This window comes from Lynx rufus, unplaced genomic scaffold, assembly GCF_022079265.1.
Source record: "Lynx rufus isolate CCGP_SWC_20201006 ecotype Redwood Valley unplaced genomic scaffold, mLynRuf1.p SCAF_13, whole genome shotgun sequence".
NCBI lineage: Eukaryota > Metazoa > Chordata > Mammalia > Carnivora > Felidae > Lynx > Lynx rufus.
The window spans coordinates 24398318-24419943 of record NW_025814827.1 but is presented as its reverse complement, the minus strand read 5'-3'; the positions used below and the strand labels follow the sequence as shown (position 1 = coordinate 24419943).

General features: G+C 41.2%; 1 protein-coding gene across 2 annotated transcripts in view; it reads right to left on the bottom strand.

The window, feature by feature from the left end:
• Positions 1-3473: 3473 nt before the first annotated feature.
• LOC124508055 (aromatase) overlaps positions 3474-21626 on the bottom strand; it is a 41455-nt gene continuing 23302 nt past the window's right edge. The window contains exons 4-9 of one of the 2 annotated variants that reach the window (XM_047074455.1): positions 13829-14005; positions 10773-10887; positions 8932-9046; positions 8330-8492; positions 4974-5215; positions 3474-3768 (exon numbers count right to left, since the gene is read on the bottom strand). In XM_047074455.1, coding sequence (XP_046930411.1) covers positions 3520-3768; positions 4974-5215; positions 8330-8492; positions 8932-9046; positions 10773-10887; positions 13829-14005 — 1061 coding nt within the window. In that variant the 3' untranslated portion in view covers positions 3474-3519. The remainder of the gene's footprint in view (positions 3769-4973; positions 5216-8329; positions 8493-8931; positions 9047-10772; positions 10888-13828; positions 14006-21626) is intronic. The other variant, XM_047074456.1, reaches the window with a different exon arrangement.

The following is a 21626-nucleotide window of genomic DNA, read 5'->3' as shown; positions in this document are numbered from 1 at the left end:
TATCTTCTTGTACTGCATTCACCCTGAACTCACCCTGTACTGCACTCACAACTGCACTATGTTGATGTGAAATGATAAAATGCCTACATGGTGAGATGGATTGAGGTGAATTGACGCAGGCATTGTGACCTAGTATTAGGCTACTATTGACTTTCTGACAGTAAGTCAGGAGGATCATCTTCTTCCTGACTGCCATTGACCATGGGTCACTGAAACTGCACAAGTGAAGCTATGGATAAAGGGGGGCTACTGTAAATAAAAATACTGAAGTTTGTGAAACATTTGCTTTTGGTTATGATTAGATTCAAGCTTATTCTTTTTTTAAAGTATTTTTTTTATTTTATTTTAGAGAGAGAGAGTGTGTGAGCAGGGGAAGGGCAGAGAGAGGGAGAGAGAGAATCCCAAGTAGGTTCCATGCTCTCAGTGCAGAGCCCAACATGGGGCTTGATCCCACAAACTGGGAGATCATTGACCTAAGCTGAAATCAATAATTGGATATTTCACCAACTGAGCTACCCAGGCGTCCCTCAAGGTTATTCTTATAATATTTTTTATAATTATAGTCTTGTGATAATTCCCATTTGTTTTATGCTTTAAAATAATTTGTTGGGAGAAGAGAAAGGGGCCGAGTATCCCTAATGGGCTGGACTTGTTGACCAGGTTGACTTGTGTAAATGCATTCTGTTTGTTTGATTGGCCTGATGGAAATAGGGTATGGCCGTTGGCTCTCCAGACATGGGCCAACATCTGTTAAAAGCTGCAGAAAGGAAATGAGGGAGTTCACTCAGCTACGCCCTATCTGTTGAGCCCTGGAGAGTTCAGCCCTGACTTTGCTTTTTTTGAGCTAAGTCCAACTGAAAGTACCACAAATTCCATTCCACTTATTACTTTGACAAAATTTAACTTAGCAAATCCTTCTGCAAATATGCGTGAGAGATTCAGTCACAAAGCCCAGCTGATACAGGAGATTGAGGAAGTTCCAGCTAGTATTCTTTTTAGTGGGCAAAGGCCACACACTTACTAGAATATTAGCACCATGACAGGCAAAAGGTGATGTTTAGAAATAAAAGTGACAACTTCCGACTGACATTTCTTGATATGTGGGGCTTTCTGTATGTGATTGTTTTCCACTTGGAGTAGGAAAAAGTGGGATGTCAATAAAGGCCGAGGGGGGTGTCCAGTACACCTGAGGATGGGAGGGCACAATTGTCCTCACAATTTTACAATAATAGAGCCCTTATAATGCATGCATTTCACTGACAATTTATATACTCCAGTTCTTTGAAAACTAGTAAAAACAGAATCCACGGCACATTCAAGAGTAACAAGTACAGGACAATGAGGCAAAATTCTGAAGAGAAAACAGGATTTTCAAATATATGTTGATAAGCCTAATGAAAAATCAACAGTATTCCAAATACTTTAGGCCAAGCCTGTACAAACATATGGGATTTGTCGGTACAGGCTAAGCAGAGAGAAAATTTGAATGATTACCCAGATAATTTGATTCTGAAAGAGTTTGCTTGGATCATTCAAACCAGCATTTGCCCTCTTCCTATTCTTCCCCTGCCCCCACCCCCACCCCTAGTTTTTCCCCAGAATATTTTTGTATCCACAATATTGCTATACAACTATATAAACCCTCCGTTTGACTTTGATCATGTAAACATAGGCCTTGGATACATATATACATACAAAATACAATAGATGTTCCAAGGGAACTGGATGGGTGAAGTACACTAATCTGAAGTCTTTTCCTCTACTGTGAAGCTCCAGCCAGAGGCAAAGTATGTGTTAACAGTCATCAAGAGAATTAACTTAGATACATTAAAATCTAAAATCCTGGCCGTTATTTCAGGGGACTGAACTATTTGGATGATTGTCCAGACCCAACTGTGGATATATCCAAGTACATAGGCATATTTATGTGTATGTTGAGGCCATATGGATCCAAATAATTCCAAGTTCAAATATTTTCCTCTTTACTATTACCTATCCTTGAAATCTTAGAATACCTGCCTTCTCTTTAGTTGGATTCCGGTGTCAGTTAGGGGTTCTATGAGCAAGAGTGTCTATTCAGTGCTATCCTTCCTTCTGGGGAGTCAGAATGGGGGATTGGGATGGATTATAAGAGAAAGAAAAGAGCTGTTCTCAAGGAGCTTACACTCTCATTTTATACTCAGTTGTTATTTTATTGCCAAACAGGAGGATGAAGAGAATATTCAAATGTGGAGATGGTGGTTGACTCAATGGTAATGAGCTTAATTTTTGCAAATGATTTTTAATTTTTAAATGGCATTCAGCAGATAGAATCATATTGGCTATATAACACAAGTAAAGTGGTATTTGGAAAATTAACTGATCTACTTGATTCTCTAAAGAGCTAATTATAAGGTGTGCATTTTATCCATGGCTATGTGTAATGATTCAATAAACTCAATAGCTGTTAAATCTCTAAGATAACTATTAAATCCGAAGTAGGATAAAAGATGATTGCAGGGGTTCTACCCTGACCATATTCTCCACTGATCTGTTGCTATTGACTTTGGGATCATGGAAAGAAAGAGAAGGGGAGACTGTTGAGGGAGAAAGAGGATGGAATGGGTTTGAGCCCACTGGGTTGGAGAATTAGATGTAGATATAGAGGACTTTTCCTGCCTCAAATCACTGGGGGCTGTTATAAGAGTTAATAGATGCCATTATTTAAAGTTGTCTCTTGGTTAGCACTAATGGAGCCAAGCAAGGATGCAAACATGAAGAAAATAATTTTTATTTGAATTTGAAATGCATTGTGTGATTTTCCCCCCTATAACAGATGGGTGGTCCTAATTATATTTTACTTACGCTATTACTAAATTACTTTGTATCACCCAAATTGATATCTATTGTAGTGGAGGTAATTGGCTGAGGCATGAACTGAGAGACTGGGAAAGGAGAGTCTCCTATTTAACTTTTTCCACAGACAAGTCACTTGTGGATAATCAAGAGTTAATTGAATAATTCATAGGAAAAGTCAAATGCTGAATTTGTAAGCATTTCTCCAAAGAATATGAATGTTGTAGACCCTACCACTAAAAACTAAATCAAAACACTTTTATTCACATTAGCAGGTATGTTTGGCCCTAAATACCCAGACACCAGCCTGGTCTTTCTAATGGACTTGAGTGCTTCCGCCCCAGACATTAAAATGTTCTTGGGGCAGGGCAGTGGGGATTTTGTGGGAAGGAGGACATAAGTTTTGTTCATGGCCTATCTTTTTCAAAGCCTGTTTTGTGGAATTGACCATTTCCCCTGCAAACTGTTGGCCTCTATTTTCTTTGGAAGTCTGTTTCTATGGTTTGGACAAGAACAGACAACCAATGTTTCCTGGCTTGCTGACAGCCCATATGAGGTATGCCTATAAAATGGCACAGGCCACCAAATGTCCACTGTGAGGATGATACTACCTGGTAAAGACGGGTGATTTCCATGTGAACTACTGATGAGAAATGCTCCAGAGTAGGTACTGATCAACCTTCTTTAGTGTTTGAGGCACTTTTCTGAATGTCTTGGGGTAAAAACCATTTCCAGCAAGTTGCCAGTCTCATCTGGGTGTAAGGACAAGCCGTGTTTTTTCTGCATATTTTCAATACACTCTCCTTGCAAAGTCTGCACGTGGAATCGTCTCAGAAGTGTAACCAGGATGACTTTCAGCATCACCATGGCGATGTACTTTCCTGCACAGCTACGGGGCCCAAAACCAAATGGCTGAAAATACCTGTAAGGAACCTATGAAAATGATCAGACAGTTAGCCAGAGTATTAAAGGCTAGAGTTATGCAGTCTCTGTTTGATTCACCCTGAAAACACTAATCAGTCAGAATGCTATTTCAGGGTCTAAACGATGAGTGACTGTAACTCAAGTAAGCTCTTTTCTCCATCCAATGTGATTCACCCTCTGTGACATACACCCAGCCTTGGACAGTCCCCACTTTTGCTCTTTATGTTAATGTCCTGGGGTAAAGCAATTACGCACACTCTTATTACAGCCAGTGTTAGCATACTCAACTATCTCTGAGGGATGGTCACAGCTTTACTACTCTTCTGCATGTCACCAAGACAAAGATTGTTTTTGTGCAAAGATGTTGATCCCTGGCCTATTAGTGCCAAGCACCTAAATATTTTTAGTTATGCAAAAAATTAATGGAGATCACGTCTGTCTGTCTTGTTCACATCTGTACTTACATAGTACCTGGCATTTAGTATATGCTTAATGAGTTTTTGTTGACCAATTGTCAACATAGCATGGGTTGTTCACATAGAAACAGAATGACCTAGAAAACTGGATTAATTAAGATCACATTTCTACATCATATGCAAATGGAAAAAGAGGGCAGTGAGGGAAATATCTGGATAATTTAGATTAATAAACATCATTGCCTAAAACTGGACATAATAGAAGCAGAATCTACAGTTTCCTTCAGTGAAAGGTGAAGCTCTTCTAATTACTGAGTTCTATTTAGAATGGGAACTACTGTTCATGGGGCCATTTGGTGAACCAAAGGCAGACTGCAAAAGCTAAATCTTTTAGTCTCATTCAATTTCCAACTGAGGCACAAGGGGCTTTCCTTTGCTTAGTTGGTGCGAGAGCTGAATCTACGTGATTACAAAGGGACAGGTTGAAATGGACAAGGTTGTTTGGGTTAAACAAAATTTGCTTCATTGTAGCCAAATTAAGGGCCTGGATTTTTCAAGTTTTGACCCATTGTGTGGCTACATGTGGATACTTCTCAGAACTGGTGACCCAGCATCTTTGGCTTAAGGATGAATATGGTAGGCATGTTCTAAGGTAGGGGAAACTCGTGTGCTTCTGGTGAGGCAATACAGGGGAACAATAAATAGGATGAAATGTACAGGGTACAAACAGAACCAGAAAGGATTTAACGATTGACATTTTTAGGAGTGGCACACTCAGTTTTAAGGAAGAGTTCTTACATTCTTTGCAAAGTTTTCAAGAGTAAATTCATTGGGCTTGGGGAAAAACTCAAGTCTATGCATTCTTCCAATATTCAGGATAATGTTAGTCCCCTTTTTCACTGGATAGCCATCTATGACATCATCCTGTAAGGCTTTGCGCATGACCAAGTTCACAACAGGCTGGTACCGCATGCTTTCATAGATAAAGTTTTCCACCACTTTTAATTTTTGCATATCATCAATCCTTATTTCTCTTTCACCTGTGGGAGCAGATAAACAGGACAAGGAGTTAATGATAGTTTCAATATGTGTTGGGCATTTAAACTCCCATAGTTTCCACAGAATAGTTTGCTCCTGGTTGAAAAAAAAATTCTTTCTATAATTCTTTTTTAAATAATTTTTTAAATGTTTATTTATTTTCGAGAGAGATAAAGAGACAGAGCATGAGCAGGGGAAGGTCAGGGAGTGAGGGAGACACAGAATCTGAAGCGGGCTCCAGGCTCCGAGCTGTCAGCCCAGAGCCCAACGTGGGGCTCGAACTCATGAACCGTGAGATCATGACCTAAGCAGAAGTTGGATGCTTAACTGACTGAACCACCCACGTGCCCCAAATTTCTTTCCATAATTCTAATGCAAATCAGCAAAAATGGCTTGGGCCAAATATGTCATGTTTGGTTCACAGAGTACTTTATAAAAATTCATATTTGAGGCCAATTACTATAAAACCTAGGAGATTTCATAGAAAAGCCTGGATTTCTAGAAAAATCAGGAAACCTGGTTATACTGGTCTCATATACCCACATGGCAATGACAGACTGAACTTGAGTGGCCAATAAACCTTTAGAGGGGTATATACCTGCAGTATTTTAAAATTTTTATTTATTTTGAGAGCGCACAGTTGGGGGAGGGACAGAGAGAGAGGAGAGAGGCTCTGAGCTGTCAGCCCCAATGCAGGGCTCCATTCCACAACCATGAGATCATGACCTGAGCTGATATTGAGTTGGATGCCTAACCCACTGAGCCACCCAGGTGCCCTTACCTTCAGTTTTATGTAGACCTACACAGTCTGCTTCAAACATTTGTCTGCCTGGCCTCTGAGGTCCTCAAATTTTGTCTCCTACTCTAAATTCTAGGGGACATTCACTCCTTCTCTAGTCAAAGTGAGGTGGTGAATTTAATCAGTTTCAATGACATTTTCTCCTCTGGTTACCTGTGCAGTCATCTGCCTGGAACACAAAACTGATAGTTCCTCTTCCCATCTGATCAAGAACAATCTATTGTGGTACAGAACCCTTCTCCCTGCCACAGCAAAATAGGTGCCTCAGCTGAGCTCTGGCTGTGCTGGGGATTGACAGATACTCCCACTGTTTCAGATTGGCCTGACACTGGTCAGAGAGGCTTAGATTACTCCCCAAATTGGCAAAGCTTCAGAGTGTCCTCAAATGGGTTACCACTTTTACAGAATCAAAATCAGCCCAGGGTCCTGAGGCAGCTCTCTGTCCTATACAGCTACACCATTCAGGAAAGGTCTCTTTTGGTCAGAGAACTCTAACTGCCCTGCCCCTTGCCTCTGGCTCTTTGTACCCTCCAGGGTCTAATGGGGTACATTTATCTGGGGTGGAGAAGTAGAAAGGAAGATGACAGAGAAGGTAACCAAAGGCATTCCCTAGGAAGTAATTACTATGTGAGTGTGTCTAGAGGGAACACGAACACATGTACAAATGGTTCAGCTGTTTCCCATCTTTGCTGAGGTTTGTTGAAGCGTCAGGGGGACATCATGAGGCACAAGCACTTTTCACATCTCAGGGAAGTTGAATTAAAGGCTCATGGTTTCAAGAGCAGTTTGCCCCTTGTCGCCTGAACTCCATCATTCTATGGCTCTCTCTTTAGTCCACTGGGCTTGCTTGTTAAGTTCTCTTTCTCCTGCCAGCCTGTGAGCCCCACAAGTGTAGGAAAGCTGTAGCTTATTCACTGTTGTGCCACTTCACCTGACCCAGAACCCATAACCTGACAGGGGGCATGTGAGAAACCATTCCGGAATTTGGAGCTTGGATGTTATTCTGGCTTCCTGTTACCTATCTTCCCAGGCAATTTCCCACCTACTACAATGCATCTGTAGACCCCTTATTTCACAAATTTAACCCTTTATGAAATTTCCCCTTACTGTCAACTATTTCAAGCAGCACTCAAATGGCTTTAAAAAGATGGTGCCTCTCTACAACCAAATAAGTTGCTTCACAGGAATCGCTTAAGGTCAAGAGAGAAAAGTGTCATTACTGATACTTCTTTACATATGTCAGAAATGTGTTCTTTAAAAGATCATCCATGCAAAGGACATTCCAAACAAGGAATTCTGTTGTTGTTTGTTTGTTTGTCTGTCTGTTTGTTTGTCTGTTTGTTTGTTTGAGGGGGGAGGGCCGAGAGTGGGAGAGAGAGAATCCCAAGCAGGCTCTGCATTGTGGGGCTCAATTCCACAAACTGCAAGATCATGACCTGAACCAGAATCAAGAGTTGGAGGCTTAACCAACTGAGCCACATAAGTGCCCCAGGAATTCTGTTTTTTCCCCAGAAAGCAATTCTGACTTCTTTCAAATGTGACACTGTTTCTGTGGAAGGGTGGTGGTGTCAGGATCAATGAGCAGAATGATGCTTAAGCAAAAGCAGAGCAGGGAAGACTAGTGTAGGGAAGAGCTGAGCAGGGACCTGGTGGAGGAGGAGAGAGCAGGGAGAGGAAGGGTCCAACATCACTGGATTTCGGGGGAGAGGGAAGCTGATCAGTCTCCTGCCTTTGCTGTCATCCTTTCCTTGTCCTTCTGCCACTGATTGTAAGTTCATTTGTGGACAGACTGCTTGAAACCCAGAAACACTGCTATAGATGACAGCCGTTTCCCTGGGTGAACTCACAAAAGCCTTTTGCCACTGATAAGGTAGGCAGAACATTGTATTTGGTCTTTAAGCAGATACCATGTATCATTAAGCAGACAAATACAACCATACAAATGTGTTTATGTGCAGGTTAAGAAAGACCTTGAAGAACACACAGTAAAGTATTAACAGTGGTTTCCCTGGGGAATGCAAATGAGGCTGGGGAGGAGAGTGGGAGGAATCAGGGAATGTCACTTTCTGCTTTTCTATATCTGTTATTTAAATTTTTTCAATGAGAATGCATTATTTTTATAATGAAAAAAAAAACACACAGAAAGAACTACCTTTTCAACCTATCTGGCATAATAAAAGTGTGGCAAAATGGCTACTTTTATTGTTCTTTGGGTGGATTATAATATTTTGTTTGAAATCTGACACTTAGGACATAAAAAGCTGACATTTAGAAGGAATTATTTTCTAAGCTCTTTTATTATTTGACCAGTTCTTACCAACGACAGTCTGTATTTCCTTCATTATTGCCTCTTCAACCTTAGGGTGCTTTGCAATAAGAAAAAGCATAAAAAACACAGAGACAGACATGGTGTCTGGTGCTGCGATCAGCATTTCCAGTATGCATTGGTTCACATTCTCTTTTGTCAGGTCACCACGTTTCTGAACAATTGGAAGAAGGGGAAAAAATTGGAAAAGTGAATCAAAGCTTCAAAAAAGGAGGGGAAGATACAGTTAGGATCAAAAAACATCAACAAAATGAAGTCATAAATATTATGTCTCTGTAATTGACTATGGGAATTTTTCATAAAAATCTTCAGCCAAAGGTTAAAAATTTAACCAATTATCTGTGTGTTTGCTGTCTTTGGGCTCCCCCGTTTTTATATTTTGTATTGTGCACACATGTAGTTTCAGTCTTAAAGGTCAGTCTTACCGGAATGTTGAATGAGTGGATTGTTTGAGTTATCATTATAGAAGTATTAGAGCAAATACTTAAAAGCATAAGTGTGCAACAATTACAAGAGGGAATCTTTACACAGCCTATACACAAACAGTCATACACATATGTTACGTGGGAATTATGGTTAGTCTGGGTCAGTACCTCAGCAAAAATCAACTCAGTGGCAAAATCCATACAGTCTTCCAGTTTCTCTGCTGTGGAAATTCTGTGTCTTTTCTCTTCTATTAGAATTTCCATGGCATCTTTCAAATCCTTGCTAAAGAAAAAAAAAAAGGAAATATAATCTATTTGTACTCGGTTAAGACATCTAGGAAAACAGATTCATTTGCCATTTGTTTAAATAAAATTATCTGCTTAAGTTGAAGCCATTAGCACTAATAACTGAATTTAAACTTAATTCTTCATAAATATCCTTAAATTGCATATTCATTATACTTCCATGTTAAGGAACCGAATTTAGCTAAGATGTCTAGGTATTGAGTCTTTGTGTTGTATACCTGAAAGTAATATAATGTTATATGTCAATTATACCTCAATTTAAAAAAAAAAGCACTGGCATTATTGTAATGGACATGGATGGGGGAGAAGATTAAAAGATTTCTCTAGGTCTTTACTGCTCCAGAACATAGGATATATAGATGAATACACTAACCATTGGCAAATATTACATAGAGAGGGAATGTTGCTGAGCTAATTTCTGTAGAAAACTATGAGAAACCATTATACAATTTCATGCAATATATTTCTATGGCTTGCTGGCCAAAACCAAAGCTAAACTAATGACCAGGAACTATGAAAAGAGACTCTTCAGACCACTGGCAACTTTGACCATAGTGAAGAGGTGAATCCATTATCTCACTGATTCTAGTCACAAGAAGCTCTGGTGGAAACTAAATGAAATGTATAAAGACCCAAGCATCTAAATCACCCACCTAATACTCATCAACCACATGAAACTATATAAAGCAACATCAAGTTGGCTTCCTCCCTAACATTGTTATTAAATTTAAATACACAAACAGGATAAAGTTGGGGCTTCAAACAAGTTTGGGAACTTTTAGAGGTGGAGAATTTAGGATGGTTAGAGACATGTGGGGGAAGATCTGAACAAAAGGAAGGGGAACATATTTAGTGCCTTCTATGTGCCATCCTCTGTGTTAATTGCCCTAAATATAGGATCTCATTAACCTATATCCCTACCCTGGAACGTAGGTAATATTTTACTTTAAATAACTTCCCAAGGCCGTTTAGTTACTAAGTAGTAGAGACAGGATACAAACCAGGTGTGTCTGCCTCTAGATCCCATGGGCTTTTCACTGGTGGTGAGAGAGGGCAGTGTTTAGTGGCTGGCTACTTACACTCTAAAAACCTACTGATTGGCCTATAGGCCATTGGGCACTCGTCCAGTTTTGAGCTAGCCTAGTCTATAGCCAAAGCAAAGCCATTTAATGACCATTTCAGGATCCCCCAAAGATATAATATATATAACTAAAAAAAGAAAATCACACATTTCATTGAAGTTCATTATAGTCATTGTGAAAAATTCTTTTGAGACTACGATCGATTCCTACAAGTTGAATTCTGTTAAATTTGTTCAGAAGTAACACGACTATAAAATGATCTTGTGTTTCCTTTTTCCAGATATGCAAAGGGAATTTTGACAGAGAACAATGGTAGGTTCAGCCAACCCTTCTCATCAACTCAAAATACACTGTGGTGTCCTACTTCCAGAGATGGGGCTCCCAGACCACCCACTTGGCCCCCTTGCTGAAAAGCTGCCTGGGCCAAAGGCTTCTCTTACTCTTTGGTCTGGCCATACGCAGCCAAATTGCTGTAAGAAGTGTTTCATCAGCAACTTAATCCACAGCTCCCTTGTGGGCTCTGAAGAGCAGACAGCTAGCTGAAGAGGCCAACAATAGCAAGGACACAACCCCAAATCAATCCAAACTCACTGATAAGTTTTCCAAACTTGTGTTACTTACACAGACTTTTCATATTTTCTGTATAGCCAAGAAATCTTAAAGAAGATGTCTGGTTTGAGAAGGAGAGCTTGCCACGCATCAAAATAACCCTGGATTTTAACCACAATGGCACTTTCTGGAAAAACAAAACAAAAGAGCAGAGTAGTTGAGCAAAAATGTGAGCCCAAGGAGGGTATTTTGAGAAGAGAAGATCCCTTGTATAGAGTCTTTTATCAGCCTGGGGTTCTAAGCTAGGCAAGGTCCCCACTTCCATTGGTGTTTCAGCCATGTGAATGCCACTGGTCAAATAAACATTAATTTATTCTGTTTGGCATCTAAATTAACAAAATTAAGTAGAGATGTGCCACTTTTCAAGTTCGTGTTAGAGACCTAACCTAGAATGTCACATGCCCTTCTTTGACTGAGTGTCCAACTCCTTCCTGTGTTTTTGGACAATGGGAAATAAGAGGGGCACAAGTAGATATGGCCGTCATTGGCCTCAATTCTGGCACCTGGGAGTGCAAAAAGCCATGCCACTTTCCTGTTTACATTTTGGTCCAGAGTATAGAATTCATCTTGGTATCTCTAATGTCTTGCCCTGAGCCTCATGCATAGTCAGCTTTTTTTTAATGTTTATTTATTTTTGAGAGAGAGAGAGAGAGAGAGAGAGAGAGAGAGAGAGAGAGAGACAGCGCATGAGTGGGGGAGAGGCAGAGAGAGAGAGGGAAACACAGAATCCAAAGTAGGCTCCAGGCTCTGAGCTGTCAGCACAGAGCCTGACATGGGGCTCGAACCCACCAACCATGAGATCATGACCTGAGCCAAACTGGGATGCTCAACCGAGCCACCCAGGTGCCCCCATAGTCAGCTTTTAATGAATGTCCTTTAATTATATTGAATGCTAGGGGAAAGAAAACCTCTGCTTTTTCAAATTGTACAAAAAAGAAGGGGATAGAGATTTATTTTCAACCGCTAAATACCAGTCACCATGCAAAGTGTTTTAAAAAAGAGACCTCATTTAATCCTTACAATCTTGTTTGGGGGCGGGGGGTGTCATCACTTTTTCAGATGAAGAAACTGCAGTTCATAGAAACTAGGAAGCTTGCCTAAAACCATACATCCAGTGTGATAGGCAGGTCCTTACGCTGGAGCCCGGTTCTATCTGACCTCAGAGCAATGTTCCTTCCTCTTTGTTGTACTGGCTCCCTCAGGCAAATTGAGAGTTTAACAAGGGTGGTGTGTGGAGAAGAGGAACAAACATAACTCTGCATGGATTATGCAGGTTCCTAGCATCACAGCCCATATCCCTAGGTTAACCTATCCCTAGGTTTACAATTCCCTTTACTTCATCCTTCCTAAGAACCAAGGCTAACAGGGAACTATGAAGCAGGGACTTATAAAATATGCACTTGCCTAACCTTAGGAGAGACGCATGTAGGACAGGCCAGCTGGGATTAGAGGGGATGGATCAGGCAAGGGGTGTGACTGAAAATAGAGTGAATGGGGCTCCCATCCAAATGACAGTCAGATGAGGTGTCTATGACTCTTGAAGGGAGTATAAAGAGCAGGGGACGTGGGCAAGCAGAGCTGGAGAAGAGAAGAGGAAGGCTTATAGCTTATCTGCTGGTCCAAATGTGGCAAAGTAGGCAGCAGGTGTTATAGCTCAGCTGGTTTTGGCAAGTGTTAAAAGTAGGCCCTGGGGTCGCCTGGGTGGCTCAGTCGGTTAAGTGGCTGACTTTGGCTCAGGTCATGGTCTCACAGTTCATGAGTTCAAGCCCTGTGTTGGGCTCTGTGCTGACAGCTCAGAGCCTATAGCCTGCTTCACATTCTGTCTCTCCCTCTCTCCCTGCCCCTCCCTCGCTCACATTCTCTCTCTCTCAAAAATAAATTTAAAAAAACACAAAAATTTTTTTTTAAGTTGGCCCTGTTCTCATGCCTGTAATGTTCTTCTCTCAAATCTGGATGAGGCTCATGGTCTCACTTAACATTTAGGCTTATGTTCTGGTGTCCTCTCTGCACAGGCCTTTCTGGACAACCCTCTCTGTAATAGCCACATATGCTTCCGCCATGGTACCTACTTCTTCACTTTCTAGCCCCTTGCTCTGTTTCTTCTTCAAGACTCCTATTATTTCCTGATTCATTATTAGATATTTACTTGTTTACTGTTTATATTGGCACTGAGATGTGAGCTCCTTGAAGGTGAGGACTTTATCTGTCTTGTTTACCTCTCTATCCCCAGAACCTAGAACAGTGCCTGGCAGAAAATAGGCAATTTACAAATATTTTTTGAATGAATGCATGAATCAATGAATATACTAGAAATTCAGGAAAAATTACATTAAGCTGGACAACAGCATAATGGAATTAGCCCAACTGATTAATGTTTATTTTTGATGGTGATAGAGTTCCATGTATGTGTTTTAATATTTGTTTCTGAAGTACAGTGAAGAGAGTAGCTTTTTGAGTGAAACAACTTTCCAGAGTTGTTATAAATGCTAAATGACAAACTATGTGTAGAGCAACTTTTTATAGTAGATATTAAATTAATGGTAGCTATTTTCATCATTTCCAGCAGCAGCAGCAGCAGCAGCAGCAGCAGCTCCAGCACCATTATCATCCTATAGACAGAGTCAAAGTTTTCATGCTTAGTAGCTTCGAGGGAGGAGTGTGTATATATATTTATGTATATATGTATGTGTATGTGTGTATTTGTGTGTGTGTGTGCACACACGTGCACGCCCAAAAGAATGAATGGTTGGCAATGGTTAAATATACCAGTTTGATTGGTGGTAGGGTATATTAATGACCAAATGAACTGGTCACACTTGTTAAGTTTTGACTATGGATAGAATCATATTTCCCAGAGCAATGAAGAGCGATCAAAAGAGGAGATGGCCCCTACTTACAGAAACTTATCTTATAAATGAACATGGCACACACTAGGAAAAAAAAAAATCTTAAGAAAACTTAGAGATGTTTAAATAAGAGCAATGTAAAAAACAGCATATCTTTCCTTGAGTCTGTTTTCCCCTTCATCTCCATGTTCAATAAAAGGCAGAATGTCAGTTCTCAAATACCGTCCAGTGGGATCCCCAGGAAGAGCATGTTAGAGGTGTCTAGCATGATGCGCCTCATGAGGGTCAACACGTCGATGTAACCCAGTTCGTTGGTGACCTCCTCCAACCTGTCCAGATGTGTTATGATGGATTCAACACAAATTGTCACCATGCGGACGAGTCCAGGGCCAGACAGAGCTGAGGGGAACACATCAGAGAGTGAGCCACCATGAACTCAGGGGGCATACATAATCAGGATATTTTGGCCTTTTATGTTCAGGGTTTAACTGTACATAATTTTTTTTCAGTAACTAGGTTGAAATTTTCATGTTCTTTTTTAAAATACTTTTCTGCATTCTCCTGATTTTCTACAAGCATGCATCACCTTCATGGTTAAAAATAAATGAAAGAATGTATGGGAGAACCTAGGTGGCTCAGTCGGTTACACGTCTGACTCTTGATTTTGGCTCAGGTCATAATCTCATGATTTGTGAGATCCAGCCCCATGTTGAGCTCTGTGCTGACGGCATGTGGCCTGCTTGGGACTCTCTCTCTCTCTGTCTCTCTGCCCCTCTACCACTTGCTCTCTCTCTCTCAAAATAAATAAATAAACATTAAAAAAATTTTTAAATGAATGGATGCACGAAAACCTTATTTTAAACAAAATATTCAAGGATTCTGGGAAGATGGCGGCGTAGGAGGACGCTGGGCTCACCGCGCGTCCTGCTGATCACTTAGATTCCACCTACACCTGCCTAAATAACCCAGAAAACCTCCAGAGGATTAGCAGAACAGAGTCACCGGACCCAAGTGCAGACGAGAGGCCCACGGAAGAGGGTAGGAAGGGCGGCGAGGCGGTGCGCGCTCCACGGACTGGCGGGAGGGAGCCGGGGCGGAGGGGCGGCTCGCCGGCCAAGCAGAGTCCCCGAGTCCGGCTTGCAAAAGCGGAGGGGCCTGACGGACTGTGTTCCGACAGCAAGCGCGACTTAGCGTCTGGGAGGTCATAAGTTAACAGCTCTGCTCGGAAAGCGGGAAGGCTGGAGGACAAAGGGAGGGTGAGCTGCGGAGCCCCCGGACGACAGAGCTCAGTTTGGCGGGGAACAAAGGCGCTCGCCAGCGCCATCTCCCCCGCCCATCCCCCAGCCAAAATCCCAAAGGGAACCGGTTCCTGCCAGGGAACTTGCTCGCTCTGCGCGAACACCCAACTCTGTGCTTCTGCGGAGCCAAACCTCCGGCAGCGATCTGACTCCCTCCAGCTGCCACAGGGCCCCTCCTGAAGTGGATCACCTAAGGAGAAGCGAGCTAAGCCTGCCCCCCCTGCCGCCGTGCACCTTGCCTTCCCACCCCAGCTAATACGCCAGATCCCCAGCATCACAAGCCTGGCAGTGTGCAAGTAGCCCAGACGGGCCACGCCACCCCACAGTGAATCCCGCCCCTAGGAGAGGGGAAGAGAAGGCACACACCAGTCTGACTGTGGCCCCAGCGGTGGGCTGGGGGCAGACATCAGGTCGGACTGCGGCCCCGCCCACCAACTCCAGTTATACACCACAGCACAGGGGAAGTGCCCTGCAGGCCCTCACCACACGAGGGACTATCCAAAATGACCAAGCGGAAGAATTCCCCTCAGAAGAATCTCCAGGAAATAACAACAGCTAATGAGCTGATCAAAAAGGATTTAAGTAATATAACAGAAAGTGAATTTAGAATAATAGTCATAAAATTAATCGCTGGGCTGGAAAACAGCATACAGGACAGCAGAGAATCTCTTGCTACAGACATCAGGGGACTAAGGAACAGTCACGAGGAGCTGAAAAACGCTTTAAAGGAAATGGAAAACAAAATGCAAACCACCACGGCTCGGATGGAAGAGGCAGAGGAGAGAATAGGTGAACTAGAAGATAAAGTTATGGAAAAAGAGGAAGCTGAGAAAAAGAGAGATAAAAAAATCCAGGAGTATGAGGGGAAAATTAGAGAACTAAGTGATACACTAAAAAGAAATAATATACGCATAATTGGTATCCCAGAGGAGGAAGAGAGAGGGAAAGGTGCTGAAGGGGTACTTGAAGAAATAATAGCTGAGAACTTCTCTGAACTGGGGAAGGAAAAAGGCATTGAAATCCAAGAGGCACAGAGAACTCCCTTCAGACGTAACTTGAATCGATCTTCTGCATGACATATCATAGTGAAACTGGCAAAATACAAGGATAAAGAGAAAATTCTGAAAGCAGCAAGGGGTAAACGTGCCCTCACATATAAAGGGAGACCTATAAGACTCGTGACTGATCTCTCTTTTGAAACTTGGCAGGCCAGAAAGAATTGGCACGAGATTTTCAGGGTGCTAGACAGCAAAAATATGCAGCCGAGAATCCTTTATCCAGCAAGTCTGTCATTTAGAATAGAAGGAGAGATAAAGGTCTTCCCAAACAAACAAAAACTGAAGGAATTCATCACCACTAAACCAGCCCTACAAGAGATCCTAAGAGGGACCCTGTGAGACAAAGTACCAGAGACATCACTACAAGCATAAAACATACAGACATCACAATGACTCTAAACCCGAATCTTTCTATAATAACACTGAATGTAAATGGATTAAATGCGCCAACCAAAAGACATAGGGTATCAGAATGGATAAAAAAACAAGACCCATCTATTTGCTGTCTACAAGAGACTCATTTTAGACCTGAGGACACCTTTAGATTCAGAGTGAGGGGATGGAGAACTATTTATCATGCTACTGGAAGCCAGAAGAAAGCTGGAGTAGCCATACTTATATCAGACAAACTAGACTTTAAATTAAAGGCTGTAACAAGAGATGAAGAAGGACATTATATAATAGTTACAGGGTCTATCCATCAGGAAGAGCTAACAATTATAAATGTCTATGCGCCGAATACCGGAGCCCCCAAATATATAAAACAATTACTCATAAACAGAAGCAACCTTATTGATAAGAATGTGGTAATTGCTGGGGACTTTAACACCCCACTTACAGAAATGGATAGATCATCTAGACACACGGTCAATAAAGAAACAAGGGCCCTGAATGAGACACTGGGTCAGATGGACTTGACAGATCTATTTAGAACTCTGCATCCCAAAGCAACAGAATATACTTTCTTCTCGAGTGCACATGGAACATTCTCCAAGATAGATCATATACTGGGTCACAAAACAGCCCTTCATAAGTTTACAAGAATTGAAATTATACCATGCATACTTTCAGACCACAATGCTATGAAGCTTGAAATCAACCACAGGAAAAAGTCTGGAAAACCTCCAAAAGCATGGAGGTTAAAGAACACCCTACTAACGAATGAGTGGGTCAACCAGGCAATTAGAGAAGAAATCAAAAAATATATGGAAACAAACGAAAATGAAAATGCAACAATCCAAACGCTTTGGGACGCAGCGAAGGCAGTCCTGAGAGGAAAATACATTGCAATCCAGGCCTATCTCAAGAAACAAGAAAAATCCCAAATACAAAATCTAACAGCACACCTAAAGGAAATAGAAGCAGAACAGCAAAGGCAGCCTAAACCCAGCAGAAGAAGAGAAATCATAAAGATCAGAGCAGAAATAAACAATATAGAATCTAAAAAAACTGTAGAGCAGATCAACGAAACCAAGAGTTGGTTTTTTGAAAAAATAAACAAAATTGACAAACCTCTAGCCAGGCTTCTCAAAAAGAAAAGGGAGATGACCCAAATAGATAAAATCATGAATGAAAATGGAATGATTACAACCAATCCCTCAGAGATACAAACAATTATCAGGGAATACTATGAAAAATTATATGCCAACAAATTGGACAACCTGGAAGAAATGGACAAATTCCTGAACACCCACACTCTTCCAAAACTCAATCAGGAGGAAATAGAAAGCTTGAACAGACCCATAACCAGCGAAGAAATTGAATCGGTTATCAAAAATCTCCCAACAAATAAGAGTCCAGGACCAGATGGCTTCCCAGGGGAGTTCTATCAGACGTTTAAAGCAGAGATAATACCTATCCTTCTCAAGCTATTCCAAGAAATAGAAAGGGAAGGAAAACTTCCAGACTCATTCTATGAAGCCAGTATTACTTTGATTCCTAAACCAGACAGAGACCCAGTAAAAAAAGAGAACTACAGGCCAATATCCCTGATGAATATGGATGCCAAAATTCTCAATAAGATACTAGCAAATCGAATTCAACAGCATATAAAAAGAATTATTCACCATGATCAAGTGGGATTCATTCCTGGGATGCAGGGCTGGTTCAACATTCGCAAATCAATCAACGTGATACATCACATTAACAAAAAAAAAAGAGAAGAACCATATGATCCTGTCAATCGATGCAGAAAAGGCCTTCGACAAAATCCAGCACCCTTTCTTAATAAAAACCCTTGAGAAAGTCGGGATAGAAGGAACATACTTAAAGATCATAAAAGCCATTTATGAAAAGCCCACAGCTAACATCATCCTCAACGGGGAAAAACTGAGAGCTTTTTCCCTGAGATCAGGAACACGACAGGGATGCCCACTCTCACCGTTGTTGTTTAACATAGTGCTGGAAGTTCTAGCATCAGCAATCAGACAACAAAAGGAAATCAAAGGCATCAAAATTGGCAAAGATGAAGTCAAGCTTTCGCTTTTTGCAGATGACATGATATTATACATGGAAAATCCGATAGACTCCACCAAAAGTCTGCTAGAACTGATACATGAATTCAGCAAAGTCGCAGGATACAAAATCAATGTACAGAAATCAGTTGCATTCTTATACACTAACAATGAAGCAACAGAAAGACAAATAAAGAAACTGATCCCATTCACAATTGCACCAAGAAGCATAAAATACCTAGGAATAAATCTAACCAAAGATGTAAAGGATCTGTATGCTGAAAACTATAGAAAGCTTATGAAGGTAATTGAAGAAGATTTAAAGAAATGGAAAGACATTCCCTGCTCATGGATTGGAAGAATAAATATTGTCAAAATGTCAATACTACCCAAAGCTATCTACACATTCAATGCAATCCCAATCAAAATTGCACCAGCATTCTTCTCGAAACTAGAACAAGCAATCCTAAAATTCATATGGAACCACAAAAGGCCCCGAATAGCCAAAGGAATTTTGAAGAAGAAGACCAAAGCAGGAGGCATCACAATCCCAGACTTCAGCCTCTACTACAAAGCTGTCATCATCAAGACAGCATGGTATTGGCACAAAAACAGACACACAGACCAATGGAATAGAATAGAAACCCCAGAACTAGACCCACAAACATATGGCCAACTCATCTTTGACAAAGCAGGAAAGAACATCCAATGGAAAAAAGACAGCCTCTTTAACAAATGGTGCTGGGAGAACTGGACAGCAACATGCAGAAGGTTGAAACTAGACCACTTTCTCACACCATTTACAAAAATAAACTCAAAATGGATAAAGGACCTAAATGTGAGACAGGAAACCATCAGAACCTTAGAGGAGAAAGCAGGAAAAGACCTCTCTGACCTCAGCCGTAGCAATCTCTTACTCGACACATCCCCAAAGGCAAGGGAATTAAAAGCAAAAATGAATTACTGGGACCTTATGAAGATAAAAAGCTTCTGCACAGCAAAGGAAACAACCAACAAAACTAAAAGGCAACCAACGGAATGGGAAAAGATATTTGCAAATGACATATCGGACAAAGGGCTAGTATCTAAAATCTATAAAGAGCTCACCAAACTCCACACCCGAAAAACAAATAACCCAGTGAAGAAATGGGCAGAAAACATGAATAGACACTTCTCTAAAGAAGACATCCAGATGGCCAACAGGCACATGAAAAGATGTTCAGCATCGCTCCTTATCAGGGAAATACAAATCAAAACCACACTCAGGTATCACCTCACGCCAGTCAGAGTGGCCAAAATGAACAAATCAGGAGACTATAGATGCTGGCGAGGATGTGGAGAAACGGGAACCCTCTTGCACTGTTGGTGGGAATGCAAATTGGTGCAGCCGCTCTGGAAAGCAGTGTGGAGGTTCCTCAGAAAATTAAAAATAGACCTACCCTATGACCCAGCAATAGCACTGCTAGGAATCTACCCAAGGGATACAGGAGTACTGATGCATAGGGGCACTTGTACCCCAATGTTCATAGCAGCACTCTCAACAATAGCCAAATTATGGAAAGAGCCTAAATGTCCATCAATTGATGAATGGATAAAGAAATTGTGGTTTATATACACAATGGAATACTACGTGACAATGAGAAAAAATGAAATATGGCCTTTTGTAGCAACGTGGATGGAACTGGAGAGTGTGATGCTAAGTGAAATAAGCCATACAGAGAAAGACAGATACCATATGGTTTCACTCTTATGTGGATCCTGAGAAACTTAACAGGAACCCATGGGGGAGGGGAAGGAAAAAAGAAAAAAAAAAAGGACGTTAGAGTGGGAGAGAGCCAAAGCATAAGAGACTGTTAAAAACTGAGAACAAACTGAGGGTTGATGGGGGGTGGGAGGGAGGGGCGGGTGGGTGATGGGTATTGAGGAGGGCACCTTTTGGGATGAGCACTGGGTGTTGTATGGAAACCAATTTGTCAATAAACTTCATATAAAAAAAATAAACAAAATATTCAAAATTAAACTTTTCTTCATGTTATTGCAAATCATTTGTGATATTGCAATTGAAAAATTTGGTATTGTGGTCATTAATCACAAATCAGTGGCTTTCCGTATTTATTGTATATATCTCCCTCTAAGGAAGGTTTGGATTTGGCCAGGGTGATATTTATTTTATGTTTCAACGGTGTCAGGGTACTGTTCTAGAACTATGCCAATTGGACCTTAACTATTTGATCTAAAGTGCTTCCTGTTAATTGTGGTTTATATGTTGACAATGCTAGTCTTATAAATTACCAAAAGTGTTCTTCTCTTAATTTTGATTTCTCTTCAAATGACTTCTAGATTTGTTTTACTCAACGAACATCATGACAGCTAAGCACCAGTCTTCCTCACTGGCTGGGATTTCTTTAAGGGCAGTGACAGCCTTCTATTAGCACTGTCCTTCAAGTCCACACAGTACATGGTAGCCTTCAAATCATATTGGTCAAATAGAGGAATGAATGAATGAATGAATAAGTGAATGAAAGAGTGGATGAATAGTTGAGTGAAGACAGGTGGTGTGAATTGGCTCTGCCTACCAGCTAGTGGATATTGGTGGTAGGTCATCTAGTCAGAGAGTTTAACACTTGAAGCCCCCCTTTGTCTCTTTTGCTCTAAGTTTCTTCAAGCTTTCTTTATGCGTAGTATCTCCTATTTATATCTTTTATTATTCAGACTTGCTGTTAAAGTCAGAGCCCTTGAAATGCAATGAAAAATCCTGGGGAAATTTGTATCCATAATTCTCTCTTAAAAAAAAAAAATCAAGGGCTCCTGGGTGGCTCAGTAAGCTGAGTGTCCTACTCTTGTTTTCAGCTCCAGTCATGAACCCAGGGTCATGGGATTGAGAACCGTGCTGGGCATGGAGCCTGTTTGAAATTCTTCCCCCTCCTCTCTTTCTCTCTTTCTGTCTCTCTCTGCCCCTCCCCCCACTCATGTACTCTCTGTCTCTAAAATAAAATTTAAAAATATTAAAAAAAAATCAGTTGCACAACAGAAGCTTCTGCAGGCAGACTTTGCAAATAAGCAAGGAAGCCTGGTAAGCAATTGTAGATTCATAAAATTTATACTTATGGATGAAAAAGAAGGTTGGGGGTGCCTGGGTGGCCCAGTTAAGCATCCGACTTCGGCTCAGGTCACAATCTTATGGTTTATGAGTTCAGGCCCTGCATTTGGC